The 15,657-nt window shown below is 45.3% G+C and overlaps 1 protein-coding gene across 1 annotated transcript in view; it reads right to left on the bottom strand.

Moving 5' to 3' along the window:
• Positions 1 to 230: 230 nt before the first annotated feature.
• LOC130708497 (uncharacterized) overlaps positions 231 to 15,657 on the bottom strand; it is a 30,381-nt gene continuing 14,954 nt past the window's right edge. Inside the window, exons 2-3 of the mRNA XM_057549160.1 lie at positions 872 to 949; positions 231 to 341 (exon numbers count right to left, since the gene is read on the bottom strand). Coding sequence (XP_057405143.1) covers positions 231 to 341; positions 872 to 949 — 189 coding nt within the window. The remainder of the gene's footprint in view (positions 342 to 871; positions 950 to 15,657) is intronic.

Raw genomic sequence — 15,657 nt, forward strand, 5'->3', positions numbered from 1 at the left:
GTTAGATCACACACATAAAAGCAAGGAAATGAAGGTCCCGATCAACATGTGTATGTGATTCATCTTCCTCTTCCTGCAGGATCATAGGATCAAATACCAGTATAAGTCGTCTCTGAAATGCCAGGAATCTCATGACCCCTTCTCTACTAGCAAAAAGTAATAGCTAATACTTATTAAGCATTTACTATGCGCCAGACACTGTTCTAAATACTGTACCTGCATTTATTCATTTATTCATCAAACAGATTTTTATGAGTGACCGCTATTTGCCAGGCACAGTCCTGAGCACTGGGGATATAGCAGTAAATAAACAAAATACTCGTCTTCATAGATGGTATAGTCTAGCGGGAGGACAAAAACAATAAACAAAAATAAATAAATTATATAGTATATTAGAAAGTTCTAGGGTCCATAGAGAAAATAATGCATGTAAGAGGGATAGGGAGTACCAGTGTAGGATGAAGGGCAATTGCTATTTTAAATAGAGTGATCAGGGACCCCACTGGAAAGGTGGCATCGAGCAGAGAAAAGAGTTAATGCAGAAGTCCTGGGGCAGGAGTTTGCCCGGCAGGTTCAAGGAGAGCAAGGATGCCCGTGTGGCTGGAGCGGAGTGAACAAGGGGGAGAGTCATGGGAGATGAGGCAGAGGAGGAATTGGCAGGGTGGTTGGGAAGATTATGAAAGGACCTTTAAGGGATCTGACCTCTACTCCGAGTGAAAAGGAAAGCCATGGAGTGTCTTGATCTAATTTATGTTTTCACAGAGTCATTGGGTCTACTATGTTGAGAAGAGCCTGCAGCAGAGAGTTAAGGGTATAAGCATGGAGACCATGCAGGGGGCATCACAACAATTCATGTGAGAGACTGTCTTACCTTGGGTTCCTTGGAAACAAATTTGAGATGAAGAATTGCATGCAGAAGGCTTTCGGGGTTCGTGCTTGGGAAATACACCTGTAAAGACACAAAGAAGGCAGATTAGGGCAGAGAGAGAAGCCAGCCTGCAAGACGGTGGCAACTGAGGCTTCAGCCACTCCTAGGGGAAGCTCTTGGAGCTGGGATGGCCCTTCAGAGTTGTCCAAAATCACATGAGTTTCCTGTGCCTGCTGTAACATAGTACTACAAACACAGTGACTTAAGACAAGACAAATTTATTATCTCACAGCCTGCCACCCTTCTGGAGGCTCTAGGGGAGAATCCAATTCCAGCAATCCCATCACTCCTACCTCTATTCCCGTTATCACATCTCCTTCACTGACTGACTTCTGCCCCTTCTTTCATTTATAGGGACCCCTGTGATTACACTGGGTCCACCCGAATGATCAGGGTAATCTCCCCATCTGAAGGTCTGTTGATTAGCGACCCGACTTCCCCCTTGCCACGTAACACTAATGTACTCACAGTGCTGCCCCTTGGAAGAGTGTGTAAGTTTTGAGTGAAGCAGGTTGTGCTTTCAACAACCCATAACCAGCGGGTGGAGGTTGGGCACACTAAAGAGGACATCTGGGAAGAACGGGCACCAAGTAACCACTGCAGAGATGAAGGTGGCCACGACCAGATGACAGCAGTGAACGTGCTACAAAGCAATGGGATTCTGGAGATATTCTGAAGTTAAATCCAATAGGATTTACTGATGCAAGAAGAGGAGTCAGGAATGCTCCATGACTGGGGGACTGAACAATGGGAAGCTAGGACAGCCTGTAGACAGGGAGCACTGAGTCACTCCTGCCTCACGGAATCCTCATAATTAAGCAAAGTGGCAAGTACTTTTATTAGATGCATAATGCAGCTGAGGAAACTGAGGCACAGAGATGTCAAGTGACAAAGCCAGGATTTGAACTCAGCCAGTCCCACACAAAACACTCCATGTTTTATCATTTTAAGAAGGAATAATGGTAACGCATATATGTGGAACCTAGAAAATGGTACAGATGAACCGGTTTGCAGAGCAGAAATTGAGACACAGAAGTAGAGAACAAACGTATGGACACCAAGGGGGGAAAAGCGGCGGGGGGTGGTGGTGGTGGTGGTGTGATGAATTGGGAGATTGGGATTGACATGTATACACTGATGTGTATAAAATGGATGACTAATAAGAAAAAATAAATTAATTAAAACAAACAAACAAACAAAAAAGAAGGAATAATGGGACCCCTTTTCTAAAATATTTGTTTAGGGACCCAGAAATTGAACTTATATCATCTTACAGAATCTTGATCTCTCACCCTGGGCTTAGAACAGTGACTGGCACATAGTAGAATGCTCAAAACTATTTGTGGACTGACTGTGTGAAGATCCAATAGCATTTATAGAACACCTGTATGCAGGCTCTTTAATATCATATGCTTGCCCCAAACTCTTCGATGCCTCCCACCTCTGTATTCATAAGGCCCAAACTCTTAGTTCCAAATCCATGATGTGGCCCAACGCTCATCTCTCACTGAGTCTCAGCCCCTTCCATGCTATTTCATACATCAGCTCCTTTACCGTTCTTGCTCTTCTTCAGGTGCTACAGAGATGTGTTAGCCATGCTCTTCCCAGACCTGCTGGTTTCCCACCTTCCCCTGAACCCACTGTGCTGGTTCTGCTTCCTTGCCATTGGGTAGGACACACTCCACACCTGGTATGCTTCTTTTTTTCCCCAACCTAGCTGAATATTCCTGACCTTCAAAGCTTAAATGGATACTCTATTCCTGAAGTTTTCTGTATAAGTTAGGATTTCGTTCAACTGCTTGTAACAGAAACTTGACTACATTGCTTTAACCATATAAGGGTTTATTTTTTTCTCACACATCAAGAAGTCCAGGACTGCTACAGCTGCTTAAAGAAACCATCAAGGACCAGGCTGCTTCTAACTTCCTTGTCTGCCATCCTTAGCACTTGGCTTTAGTCTTCATGGTTGTAGGATAGCTGTTCTACTCCAGGTATTGTATCTGGGTCCCAGGGAAAAAGAAAGGGCAAGGACAAGGGCAAAAGGTCAAAGGTGCATGTCAACTGAATCTGTCCCTTTGTATCAGGAAAATAATAGCTTTCCAGGAAGCCCCACCCAGCAGACTTCCTCTGTCATCTCGTTGGCCAGAACTTGATTGCACGGCCAACTCTTACTGGGCACATTGTTATCCTAAACAAGACTGGCATTTGGTTAGAAAGGAAGAGGAAGAGCCTGAAGATAACACAGACAATCAGCAGCGTCTGCCATACATTCAGAGCCTGCTCTAGCCTGCCTGAACTTTACCCTTCTCTGAACAACTATTTATTATTGTAATTTGTGTGCAACTGAAGGGTAAAGTCTTTGTCTATATCTCCCTAATTGAGTGCTGAGCATATGAGAAGTGTTCCATTGACTGTTATTGCAAATGTAGAGGCAATGTGGCATAATGGTTACTAGCCAGGTGGCCTGGGTTTGAATCCCAGCTCTACCATTTACTATTTATTAGTTCTGCAACCTCGCTTAAGTTGCTTAACCTCTCTGTTCTTCAATTGCCTCATGTATAAAATGGAGGTGACATGGTAATACACAGCTTATACAGTTGTGATAAGGATTAAGTTAATTTTAATAGAGCGTTTAGACTAGTAAGCACAATGTAAGTGTCTGTTCAATAAACACGTGGTTGCCACCTATGTTAAAATTTTACCAGAATATGGAACACATAGTTGGACAAGTTAGAGCATCATCATGAACTAAAGAGACAGAAGAGTTAAGCCGGGACTTTTGAAGACACTTTGGATTCATGGTGATCACTGTGGCTAAGACATCAGTTAGGAGACTGGGTAGTGTGCTGGTCAGAGTTCAGGCTTTAAGGTCAGGCTGCCCAGATTTGGCTACTAACTTTCTCCCACTTATTAACTGTGTGCCCTTGGACAAATCACTGAATCTGACTAATTTTGCCTGTGGTGTTGCCATTACATTACTGCAAGAACAAAATAAAATTCTAAATTGTTTATTTTAAAACTTGGCTACATACTAAGTTGGTTCTGTGTAAGAAAATGTCCCTCAATTAGAATAATAGAGAAAACTAGGTTAAAATCAGTGATATCTATTTGTAGAATGAAAGCACAAAATGTGGGAAATATTTTTGTGAAGTGTTTTTAATCCTTTTAGGTAAAATATGCATAATTAGCATCAACATAATGTAATAAATTAAATGAGACTAATTAAATGACAAAAGCTATAGTTCAAAATAGTAGTGTGTCAGAACCATACATGTCTTTGAATATAAGAAGTAATTGCTGATTCCCAAAATAGACTGCATATTGAGAAACATAAGTTTTTTTTTTGTTTTTTTTTGTTTTTTTTTTTTTAATTTTATTTATTTATTTATTTATTTATTTTTGGCTGTGCTGGGTCTTCGGTTCGTGCGAGGGCTTTCTCCAGTTGCGGCAAGCGGGGGCCACTCTTCATCGCGGTGCGGGGGCCACTCTTCATCGCGGTGCGGGGACCGCTCTTCATCGCGGTGCGCGGGCCTTTCACTATCGCGGCCCCTCCCGTTGCGGGGCACAGGCTCCAGACGCGCAGGCTCAGCAGCTGTGGCTCACGGGCCCAGCCGCTCCGTGGCATGTGGGATCTTCCCAGACCAGGGCTCGAACCCGTGTCTCCTGCATTAGCAGGCAGACTCTCAACCACTGCGCCACCAGGGAAGCCCCGAAACATAAGTTTTTTATCCCTTGCTTTGAAAATAAAAGAATGCTATGAATTTAGCAAGTAAGTCTTGAAAACACTCAGAAGAAATAATCTCAAAATTTTAAATTCAGTAAAATGTATTTGAACTATCATAGAAATTCAAGAAGTGTTTACCAAGCATCTACTACTATTTGTGTAACATATATATGATAGCCCATTCACTCCTAACTCTCCTATAAGATGTATATATAACACACACACTTCCAAGAAACCAGAGGCTAAATATCTTAGCCAATAGTATGTAGTGGGGTTTGAACCCCAGTGTTCTAACTTTAAATTTGTGGTTTGTTACATTTCAGAACAAGCTCCTGTATTATAAACGCAAAGTCAGAACAGTCTGAATTAATGTCCATTTCCCATGTTCTCTACCTAAAATCCTCCTCTTAAATAACATGACATATTGTTGCAAACAAAAACAGATGACCTGGAGAGAAGATCAGAACACTTCGATCTCATCCTCCGCTTGTTGCTAACCCTGTGAGAAGTTCTGGAGGCCGACATGTACATGGCTTGGCAACTTGGGCTTTGTACTCCGCTAGTAGGCTGGGCGGAGCCAGGTCAAGTGGCCCAGAGCCTAGAAATAAAACTGGTCCCACAGCCTATTTGACCCTCCTAGTCTAGGCACCACCCGAGCCTCAGCCCCTTCATCCCAGCACTGGGTGGGAGGGCAAAACCAAGCCATGACAATCAGGAATGAGGGCCAAGAAGAAGAAAGCCGTGAGCCTGCGTGGGTACCAATGGCCGGAACAGAGCCGTTCTGGGCAGCCAGCCCCAGCCCTCAGATGAACTCAGCCCTGCCCTTCTGACTTACCCAGACAGAGGGGAAAGACGGAGAGGGAAGAAACAACAGAGAATGATATGAAGCAGCCATAATGCCTCCTTCTTCCTTCCCCCTCCGGAGGAAAACCATCCCCAAAGACGGAAGTCTTACTTAAGCTCCGCCTCCCATGCCCTGAGCCTTAGAAAGCGTGGCTCAAGACTATCTCTGCAAGTTGGACAGGAACGTGACCAGTCCATAGAAACATCCCTCCTCCTGGGACTGATCTCAGATGGATGAGGGGAACACCAGGAGCTTCTTTACCCTACCAGCAACATATATTGTTTCATATTTTTGACTAAAAATTTTAGAACTTAATAACCTTATACAGCGTAAAATAATAAAGGTTGGGGGGTTTGTGAAGAGCCTTGGAAATCCCCACCCCCCTTCTGGGGACATGCCACATTGTCTCCTAATTTCACCCTCACAAGCATACATAGTCCGTGTTCCTGAATGAATTTATGATGCAAAACCTTCAAAGGGTGGAGTGTAAAAGTTCCACCTACTTCATTTATACAAAAGGGGAAGATTATTTCCAGTAAGGGATTTTGAAGATATGCATACTAAGAGGGCAGTGCCATTATATGTATGTGAAACAGAAAGTCTCCCAGTATTTAAGAAATGATGCAGTGGACCAGAGCTGGTTTTAATTACGTAGGAGTGATTGGTTACAGTAAAACTCAAACTGGTAAATTGCCTCAGAGTTAAAGTAAAGAATTCATAAGATTTTAGAATGGGCAGAGACCAAATTGATCATCTTATTCAGTGGTGCCCTACATTTGATTTAATCCAGTCAAACAAATATTTAGCGAACATCTATTATGTGCCAGGAACTTCAGTACAAAATTTCTTTTTTAATGTTAAAAAATGTCACAGTCTCCCACATGACAGTAATTCTTGACTTTAGGAAAGAAAAGTACCTAGTGGGATAAAATTATCTACAAATATAATAAAACTGTAAATACTACATTTTAATCATTACAAAGGGCCTCCAGTCAGTAGCCAACTGACAAAGGAGGTGAGCATGCAAGTAAATCCTCCAGCCTCAATTAGACCTCCAGGTAACTGCAGCCCTGGTAGACATCAGGTCTGCCTCATAAGACATGACATGTGCCAGCACCCCCTAGGTAAGTCACTCCCAGTTCGCGACCTATGGAAACTGAGATAATAAATGCTCGTTGTTTTGAGCCACTAAATTTTGGGTTTGCAGCACAAATAGCTGATACACTCATTGGATACGATAGGTATGTTACCTTATACAGGGCTTGGTAGGAGTTACAGTATGCTAGAATAGTTGGCCAATCTCCCCTGGTGAGTAGGTTAATTCCATGGAAATTAGTTAATGCTCCCTAGTTTTTTACAGGGTTAGAGGTGGTGATGCCTATAAACACATCTTTTCTTAATGAATTTTGGATGTGTGATTTCTGGGGGTGAGAGGGGAAATAGGTAATCTCACCAAGCGTTATCCCAGACCCCAGGCAAAAGAGGCAAATTGGCATCAAGTTATACAATTGACTTTTAGATTTTTCCTGATATTTTGGTGAAATAAATTTATAAATGTAGAAGCCGGTTCTTTCATTAATCATTTCAAAAGCCATCCAATGCATTGGGACTAATACCTGGTACAGTTTACAAAATAATTATGATAGTCATGGACTCCCCCCTCTCCTTCACTCAACATCCATTCAGCCACTGTGTCCAGTAGAGACCAACTTCTGAATGTCCCCAGAGCCCCTCCTGCTGTCTAAGGCCCAGGCCTTCCTGGGCCACATTGCTTTCCAGGGGGGTGGAGTGGTACCTTCCTTCATATGAGGGCTCAAAGAGCAACCAAGCTGAACATGTCCCTTCCTGAAATAGTGACCATAATTTCCAAATCCCAATTTTGGACATATTTTAATGAGGAACTGCTCTAAAAAATCCAGGACCCAGGAAGGACCATCATCACAGAGAAATGGGTTGACCTGGCCACCAACATTCCTAGTGACCAGTCATTCATTCCCCAGATATTCCATGAGCATCCATATGTGTCAGACAGGGCACTGGCATCATGAAGGGGACAGGTGAGTCCCTGCCCTTGGGGCTCTTATAGTCTAACTTTCAGAGATGCTGCCCACTCCCCCCAGGGCTCCCCCAGCTTCTCCCAAGCTGGGAAGTGAGTGGAGTGACCCAGACTGTGGTTTCCTTCACCCCCTGGAGTGGAGCTCTTGTGTACCTTTGGGGGGGACGGTGTCCAGGATGGTAGGCTCGCTGGGAAGCTGGGTGACAGGGCCTGTCACTCTCTGCTATGTCAAATAGCTTGGAGCAGAACTTGAACAGATATTTTTTCAAACACCTAAGGAGCTTAGGGAGCAAGGGCTGCATTTTATTCTGTCAAAAACAATGCTTTGGGGTCCCAAACCCTCCTTCCGTGACTGTTACAGTATCAAAGGCCACAGCCGCAGAGAGTCCTGGGCTGGCCTTTGAGGACACAGGAGAGTAGGTGGCAAGTGCTCCCCTTTTCCAGAGTGGGTTGCTAGCTCGACTGTGCAGGACTTGCAAAGAAGGAGCTAAGAACTGGTTTGAGACCTTAGCTGACTACCCAGCCTCAGCCTGAGAGAGGCTGGGGGGCCTGAGAGCGAAGCTGGGAAGTGCAGGGGGAGGAGTTGGTCAGTGGCTGGTGTGTGTTTCACCCCAAACCCCCACAATGCAGCAGAGATGGCGGCTTCAGGGAGACCTTCTGAAGCAATTGAAATGTGTCCCTGGAGGTGGGGTGTGGACGGGTATCCGGCCCAGGCCTGAGAAATCTAAAGGCAAGGGCAGGCGTCTGACGGAGGCTGCCTGTGGCAACAGTGCAGAGGGTGCCGTTTGGGCAGCAAGTTCACTCCACTGACAACAGGGCAAAGGTGTGTGTTTACCGTGAACGAGAAGTGCAGTTTGGGAGTGTGCCTTGTGAGCTGACCTGGAACCTCCTTAAAAGAGACTTTGCCCCAAAGGGCCATCCATTCCTAAAGGAATTCCAACAGAGTTCAACTCCCAAGAACAGAGGCTAAAAGGGGAGTTGTTGCAGCGAGCGGGGGCCACTCTTCATCGCGGTGCGAGGGCCTCTCACTATCGTGGCCTCTCTTGTTGCGGAGAACAGGCTCCAGACGCGCAGGCTCAGTAGTTGTGGCTCACAGGCCCAGTTGCTCTGTGGCATGTGAGATCTTCCCAGACCAGGGCTCGAACCGGTGTCCCCTGCATTGGCAGGCGGATTCTCAACCACTGCGCCACCAGGGAAGCCCCTAAAAGGGGAGTTTTAAGCAGCAAATCTGTGAGTAGATCATGGAATTCAGAAAGTGCAAGTGAGAGACCCCAGGAACTGGGTCTCCAAAGAGTCTCAGAGCAGCCCATATGAGAAAGAGTCCATGGGCAAGAGAACACCTGCCCATGACAGAGGGCACCGGCCATTGAGCTGGAGGAGAGAGAGTACCGCGTTTTATTGGGGTTGAAATCAAGAGGGTAGGCTTACAACTGTGGGTCAACCGCAGCAAACAGGGTTGTGAGGCAGAGATGATTCTGTCCTTGATAGTCTTCTACGTCCTGGACAGTCCAAGTCTGCTCTGAGGACCACCAGCATAGCACCCCCTGAGGGCTGGATGGCAGTTCCCGCTCCAGACTGTCTGGATCAGATTCACATTGCACAAGCTCCCCAGGGGGTTCCATGCACATCTGAGCAGCTCTACTCGAGTTTGGTAAACTTAATCCAGCTGTGGCCTAGACGGGACCCAGTGAGGTGATTATATGCACCTGGATATTCTTTTCCTTTAGGTCTGTAGGAGGCTGTTGCCCTGGCCTCCTAGTATATGAAAATAGATGTTGGGTGGCATTACAAATGAGCCATCGGGCACATGGTCAGTCACATGTGGATGGGCCCAGGCTGCTGTGATGGAACTGGAGAATCAGGTCCTGTGTACCCTTTGTGGATAGCTGTTTGGTGGGGATAGTATGGCTGAAGGGAATTGAAGCCATTTTCATGTGTGGACAGACTAAATAAAGGACTGAAGGGACTAAGCCAAGACAAAGCCCCAAATATCTCCCCTCATCAGTTTTGCTTGCTTCATGCCTGACATCCCACATATCTCCCTCTAGCAGCCAATTCCACAGATATTTGATGAGTATGGAAGGCAGGCACGCCTAAATATCCCTTCCAGTTGCCAGATCCTTTGTGTAAACCTTATCACGTTTTAATTTTCATTCTTATAACCACTCTCTGAGCTCAATAGGGAAGATAGGATATATTTTCTTTATTTATAGCCCTTGAGGATTTGCCCCAGCTTGCACAGCTAATAAGTGACTGAGTTGGGCTTTAATCTAGGTTTTCTGATTTCAGTCTGTCTCTGCAGAAAAGATGGACTGTTTAATGAAGGGGCTTCTTTCTTATTTTCGAGACATAAGACTTTGGCAGGCCCTGAATTGTTATAAAGTGTTTGATTTCCTAATTATATGAGCAAGGGACTTAGAAATGCAGAACGAGGGCCCTTTCAGTGACAATCTCCTTTCCCCATTCTCTCCAACCCATCTCCTGGGATACTGCAAACAAAGCGAGGAGCGCCGCAGAAAGCAGACGTGCCCACTTCAATTGACTTATCTGGGGCAGTGTGCAAAGAAGCCCTGATTTCCTTTGTGAAGGGAGGGCACTGGGGGAAAGCCTAGCCGTGGCTTTTCCGCTTCCTCACCCCACGGGATGTCAACTTTACAGCTGCGTAGCTATGCACATCATGCTAAATATACTGCTGGCAGGAGTCTCAATGTTTAAAACAAGAGCAATGTGGGAGGAATGAGCCAGCTCGCTCAGCACTGGCAGACTCTCTGCACCTGTCTGCCCACGTGCTCCCCACTGCCTTCCTCGGACTCCTCGGTAGCCGGGGCGATGGTGCCCCAAAGGAAGTGGAGGGAAGCATCGAGCCTCTCTTATCAGAATTGTTTTGCAACCTGGCTTCTCCCTTTCAGTCACACAGCCTGAAGACAGAAGCTGTTTTTCAAAATTCAGGGAAATAATGCTGACGTGAAGCTGCCTCGTTGATGGGGAAGGCGCCGCTCCCTTCAGCCCTCTGAATACTGTTGACAAATAAGGCCAGCTCGCTCCCACGCGGCATCTGCCTAGGTGGTTTACGTAAATCTTCTCTACCCAAGATGGCTGGAGAAATCAGAGAACAAGCCTATTTAAAGCATCATCCTTTGTTATAAAGCAGAAACTAACACACCATTGTAAAGCAATTATACTCCGATAAAGATGTTAAAAAAATAAAAAAATAAAGCATCATCACTTGGCCCCAGAAGTACCTGCCAGAGCCTACAGCTTTTTGTTCTGGTGGTGGGCTTATAGTCTTTCACTGGGATTCCAGTTTTGTCTTTGTTTTTATTTTTTTAAAGGACACAATATGGTGACCACAGTCTGGGCCAAGGACCCCATGTTAAGGAGTATCTGTCCTGCCACTAGTCCTAACATTTTGCTTTTCAGTGCTGGGCGAACTGGTGCCAACTCTGGAAGCAACAGGGTCCAGTGGGGTAAAGAGGTCCAGACAGGTTAAATGGTTGGCCCAGGTCCCAGAGCTGGTAAATCCTGGAACAGGGATAAGAATGTAGGTCTCTGACTCCTACCCTGTGTGATACCCACTCCCTGCACAGCCTCTCTATATAGGCAAAGAGCCACATGCTAGGAGAGCCCTGAGGGATAGTGGAGTCTACATCTCTCATTTTACATTTGCAGAAGCTAAGATCCAGAGAAGGAGAGTTGCTTAGCCAAGGTCACCCAATTAGCCGATAACAGAATTGGCATGACACGTCAGACTGCTGGTGTTCCCAAGTTAGCGATATTCCCACTCTTTCAAAACAGGAAACTTTTTAAGTAAAATAATCAATAGAAGACATATTTGAAGGAAACGTTTTTCCGTTGCTTTGGAAGCATGAAGGGGAAGCCTCAGGGTGGAGAAATTTTGTATCTTTGGTTCTATCTTCAACTCTGCAGTATTTGCTAAGAGATTTTGTTTTGAGCAGAAAATTCCTAATCGGTCGTTGATATTACAACCATAAAATTACAAAGTAATTTTACTTTGGCGTCAGTGCGAAGCATCCTACTAAAGATGTATTTTTATGTAGGTTATATTAGCTTTAAGGAACAGTTTCTTGTAAGATTAGAAGACTTTATCCTCAGTTCTAAGACTGAGTCATTACAGAATCCAGCACTAGAGGGCGCACCACGAGAAGGCTAGCTATATGGATTCCCAGAAGGCCCTGAGCAGCTAGAGACAAGCATACCACACACAAGAAGAGAGGAAATAAACAGTGAACAGGTACAGTAATTATCATGGGAGCAGACATCATAAGCGACAACAATGGATTAATAAAAGTTGTGTGTGTTTGGTTTTAGTTTTTGTTATTGTTTCAATATAGCCTTGGTCCAGAATAGGATTGATTTTTCACATACCTACCATTCAATCCTCACAACCCTGAAAAGTAGGTATTACTATCTCCACTTTATAGATGAAGAAATCGAGTTTCAGTGAAAGTAAGTGAGATGTCCAAAGTCATAAATGCAAAAGTATTTTACTGTTAACCATCCTTGCAGTAGCATTTCCACCGCAGTGGGGCGTTTCCTGCTGAAGACCATTTAATAATAATGTCCTATTGTCTAATTAAATGTCTTTCATTTGCAGAATTCCTTAGAAATTGTTTAGCTAAATCTTTGTTATTCTACAATCTTGCCCTTCCATTCCAGCCAGTCTAGTATTTTTGCTGTCCCATACACACATCTTTTTGGACTCCCTAGTGACTTTATTCCAACCTCATCTACTGGAAACATCCTCTCTTTTCTTTATCCACCTCTGAGACCACCGTGCCTTCATGCCCCAGGGTCTGTGTGGCCATCTCCTCTGGGTCTTAGACCACTCCTCTCTGATCCTGAATGTTGGCGCTTGTTGAGGCCTAGGAAGTGCTCAGCAGATACTGGTTCACAGTCATTCTCAAACCTTAATAGGCACCATGGTGCTTGTTGAACTTGCAGAGACCCGGCCCCTACCTCAGACATTGTGATTCCTGAGGTCTGAGATAATGTCCTTGCATAGTTAACTAGCATCCCAAGTAACTCTGATGCAGGTAGTCTGTGAATTTCACTTTGACACAATACCTCTTACTGCATTCTTCTGGATGAATTCACACTCATATATTCATCATCTGATGTGATTTTCCATTTGTTGCTATTACTTTAAACATTTTCCCAGGTTGCCCCATTTCTACACATTTTGTTTCTCAAGAGTAAAAGCTCTATTCCCCCCTTTCATACCCACTAGGTCCCTATTGGGTTAGCGGGTTCCTAGCACTTCTCTCTGCTGAAAACACAACTTCCCCCTATTTCCCTTACTTGTGTAGCACCCACTCCCCTTCAAGACTCAGTTCCCACTGCTCCTTGTGAACTGATCCCATGAGTCAATGTGAGGCACTCCTGCCACACTTTCCCATGGCAGCCCACAGCTCTCCCACCACAGCATGGGACACGGGACACACATCTTTCTGTTTCATGTACACGACATTCTGTATTTCCTTACTGACTTTATTCCAACCTCACCTACTAAATACTTACTGGATCCCTTTGTGAGGGGAGGAACTTTGGTTTTCTTGCTCATTATTATATCTCAGCACCAAGCACAGAGCCTGATACATACCAGGCACTTAATGATTACTTGTAGAATAAATGAATGAATAAACTGAGAAGAATGACTAAGAAGAAAGAAACATAGGAGAAGAAACTTAAAAAAAAAAAGAAAAGCCCCTTAATTCACAATAGGCTGGGAAGTATGGTGACAACGGCCTTTGGGGCCAAATGGGGCACCCAGGGGATGGACAAGGGGCGATGTGAATCCCTAGTTACTTCACCAGCTTCATTTTCCCTCTGGATCCAAGTCAGTTCAACTCGATACATATGTAATCAGTGCCTTCGATGTGACAGGTACTCTGCTAGACACTGGGGAAACAAAAATGTGTGAGACACAGCCCCTGAACCTGCAGGTGTGATTTTTAAAGTGAAACCATCTTGTGATCTATATGTCAGTGTGTTTAACTATTTAATAGGAAACGAGAAATGACACTATTCCACTCTCAGGAGAGTTCAAATGATTCTGAGTCTTATAATTGCCACATCATTTAAGAGAAGCCTTGGGCTTCCCTGGTGGCGCAGTGGTTAAGAATCCACCTGCCAGTGCAGGGGACACAGGTTCGAGCCCTGGTCCGGGACGATCCCGCATGCCGTGGAGCAACTAAGCCCGTGCGCCACAACTACTGAGCCCACATGCCACAACTACTGAAGCCCGTGCGCCTAGAGCCCATGCGCCGCAACAAGAGAAGCCACCACAATGAGAAGCCCATGCATCGCAACGAAGAGTAGCCCCCGCTCACCACAACTAGAGAAAATCCACACGCAGCAATGAAGACCCAACACAGCCAAAAATAAATAAATAAATAAATAAATAAATTTTTAAAAAAAGAGAGACAGAAGCCTTAAAAAGCAATGAGGCATAATGGGGAAAAAAACCAAGCTTTAAAGTCCAGTGAACCCAGGTTGGAGAGCAATGGCTGCATGTATAAAATAGATCTGATAATAATAATGACACTCCTGGCATATAATAGCAATGGTTAACATTACTGAGCCCTGTGCCAGGTACTCTGCTAAGCTCCTTTCATGCATTAACTTATTTAATCCTCTTTTCATGCATTAATTTATTTAAGTAATTTGCCTAAAGTGACACCTGATAACACATGGCACGGCTGGGATTTGAACCTGGGACCGGCTGATGAATAAATGAGATAATAATGTAGGTACAAGCCTGGTGTGGTTCCTGGCAGATGCTAAGCCGTCAACAAAAGGCCTCCAGTATTCTTAGTACACTCAAGAAGGCTGGGCCCACAGAATTATCGCCTCTGGGGTGAGTTACTATGTGGACGGTTCAGCAGATAGGGAGGAGGCCTGGGTTCCTGAGTCCACGGCACAAACTGGAGGAAGGAAAGGAGCCAACTGGCCACCAGGGCTGCTACAACTCCAGACTCAGGAGCCATCCCCCAACCCCATTCTTCGGGAACCATAGCATCTTAGGGTTACAGGGGCCTCACGGGTCACCCAGTCAGGGTCCCAATCTGGTACATGCCCCCCCTACCATGCACCTGCCAAGTGGCTGTCTCTGCTTCCATCTGTCTCAGCCTTACCCGCCTTCTGAATGCCATCTTTTCATTGTTCTCCAGCAGAGACAACAGGACACAGAGCTCAAGCCCCAGAAGTCATCACTGGACAACACCTTCAAGATCTTCTAAGTCAACCCCATGTGTTTTGCCTGTGGCCTGCTGAAAGTGGGGACCAGTAGTGACCTAACCTTAAGAGAGGCTAGAACTCTTCCCTCCCTCCTACAGAATGAGTCATTCTTTGCCATCCCCCCTTTTCCCTCCTTGTCCGTCCAGGAGGCAATGAGAAGCAGGAAAGGCTCTTGTGTTCATGAATCCGTATTAATGTTGGTACAGGTCAACGACAGGTCCTACTGTACAGCACAGGGAACTATATTCAAAATCCTGTGATAAGCCATAATGGAAAAGAATATAAAAAAGAATATATATATATGTGTAACTGAATCACTTTGCTGTACAGCAGAAATTAACACAACATAGTAAATCAACTATACTTCAATCAAAAAACATTATTTAAAAAAATCGGTACAGGCTAGAGAGGTCCTCAGTCCTGGGGAACCAGGCGGTGGGCACCACGGCCGAGAGCTGGGAGGCATGGTCAGAAGAGAGCATCTCAGGCTCAGGTGCTCAGAAGGCCAGAGATCCACAGCCCTGCAAGCGCTGGATCCAGAAGCCGGCACACACAAGCCCTTGTTAAAGCTCGTGGGCTATAGAGTGCTCACTGATGACTAATTTTCATCTGCAAAGCTCTCCTTGCCTTTCCTTTCACCAACAGTAGAACCCGGGGAGGGAGGTGTCAGAATAGAATGTGCTGCCCCTGGAAGCCTCTTCACTTAGCTATCAGCACCGGGGCTCATTAGTGAGGGGCAGTGACTAAAACCCCACTTCCGGCTGTATTTCTTTCTCTCAGCACACAGCAGGCAAGGCTAGGCCTTGTCAGCCCTTGATGAATCAGGACAGCTGTCTTCTTCAAAGGGC

Source organism: Balaenoptera acutorostrata, chromosome 1 (genome assembly GCF_949987535.1).
Source record: "Balaenoptera acutorostrata chromosome 1, mBalAcu1.1, whole genome shotgun sequence".
Classification (NCBI taxonomy): Eukaryota; Metazoa; Chordata; class Mammalia; order Artiodactyla; family Balaenopteridae; genus Balaenoptera; species Balaenoptera acutorostrata.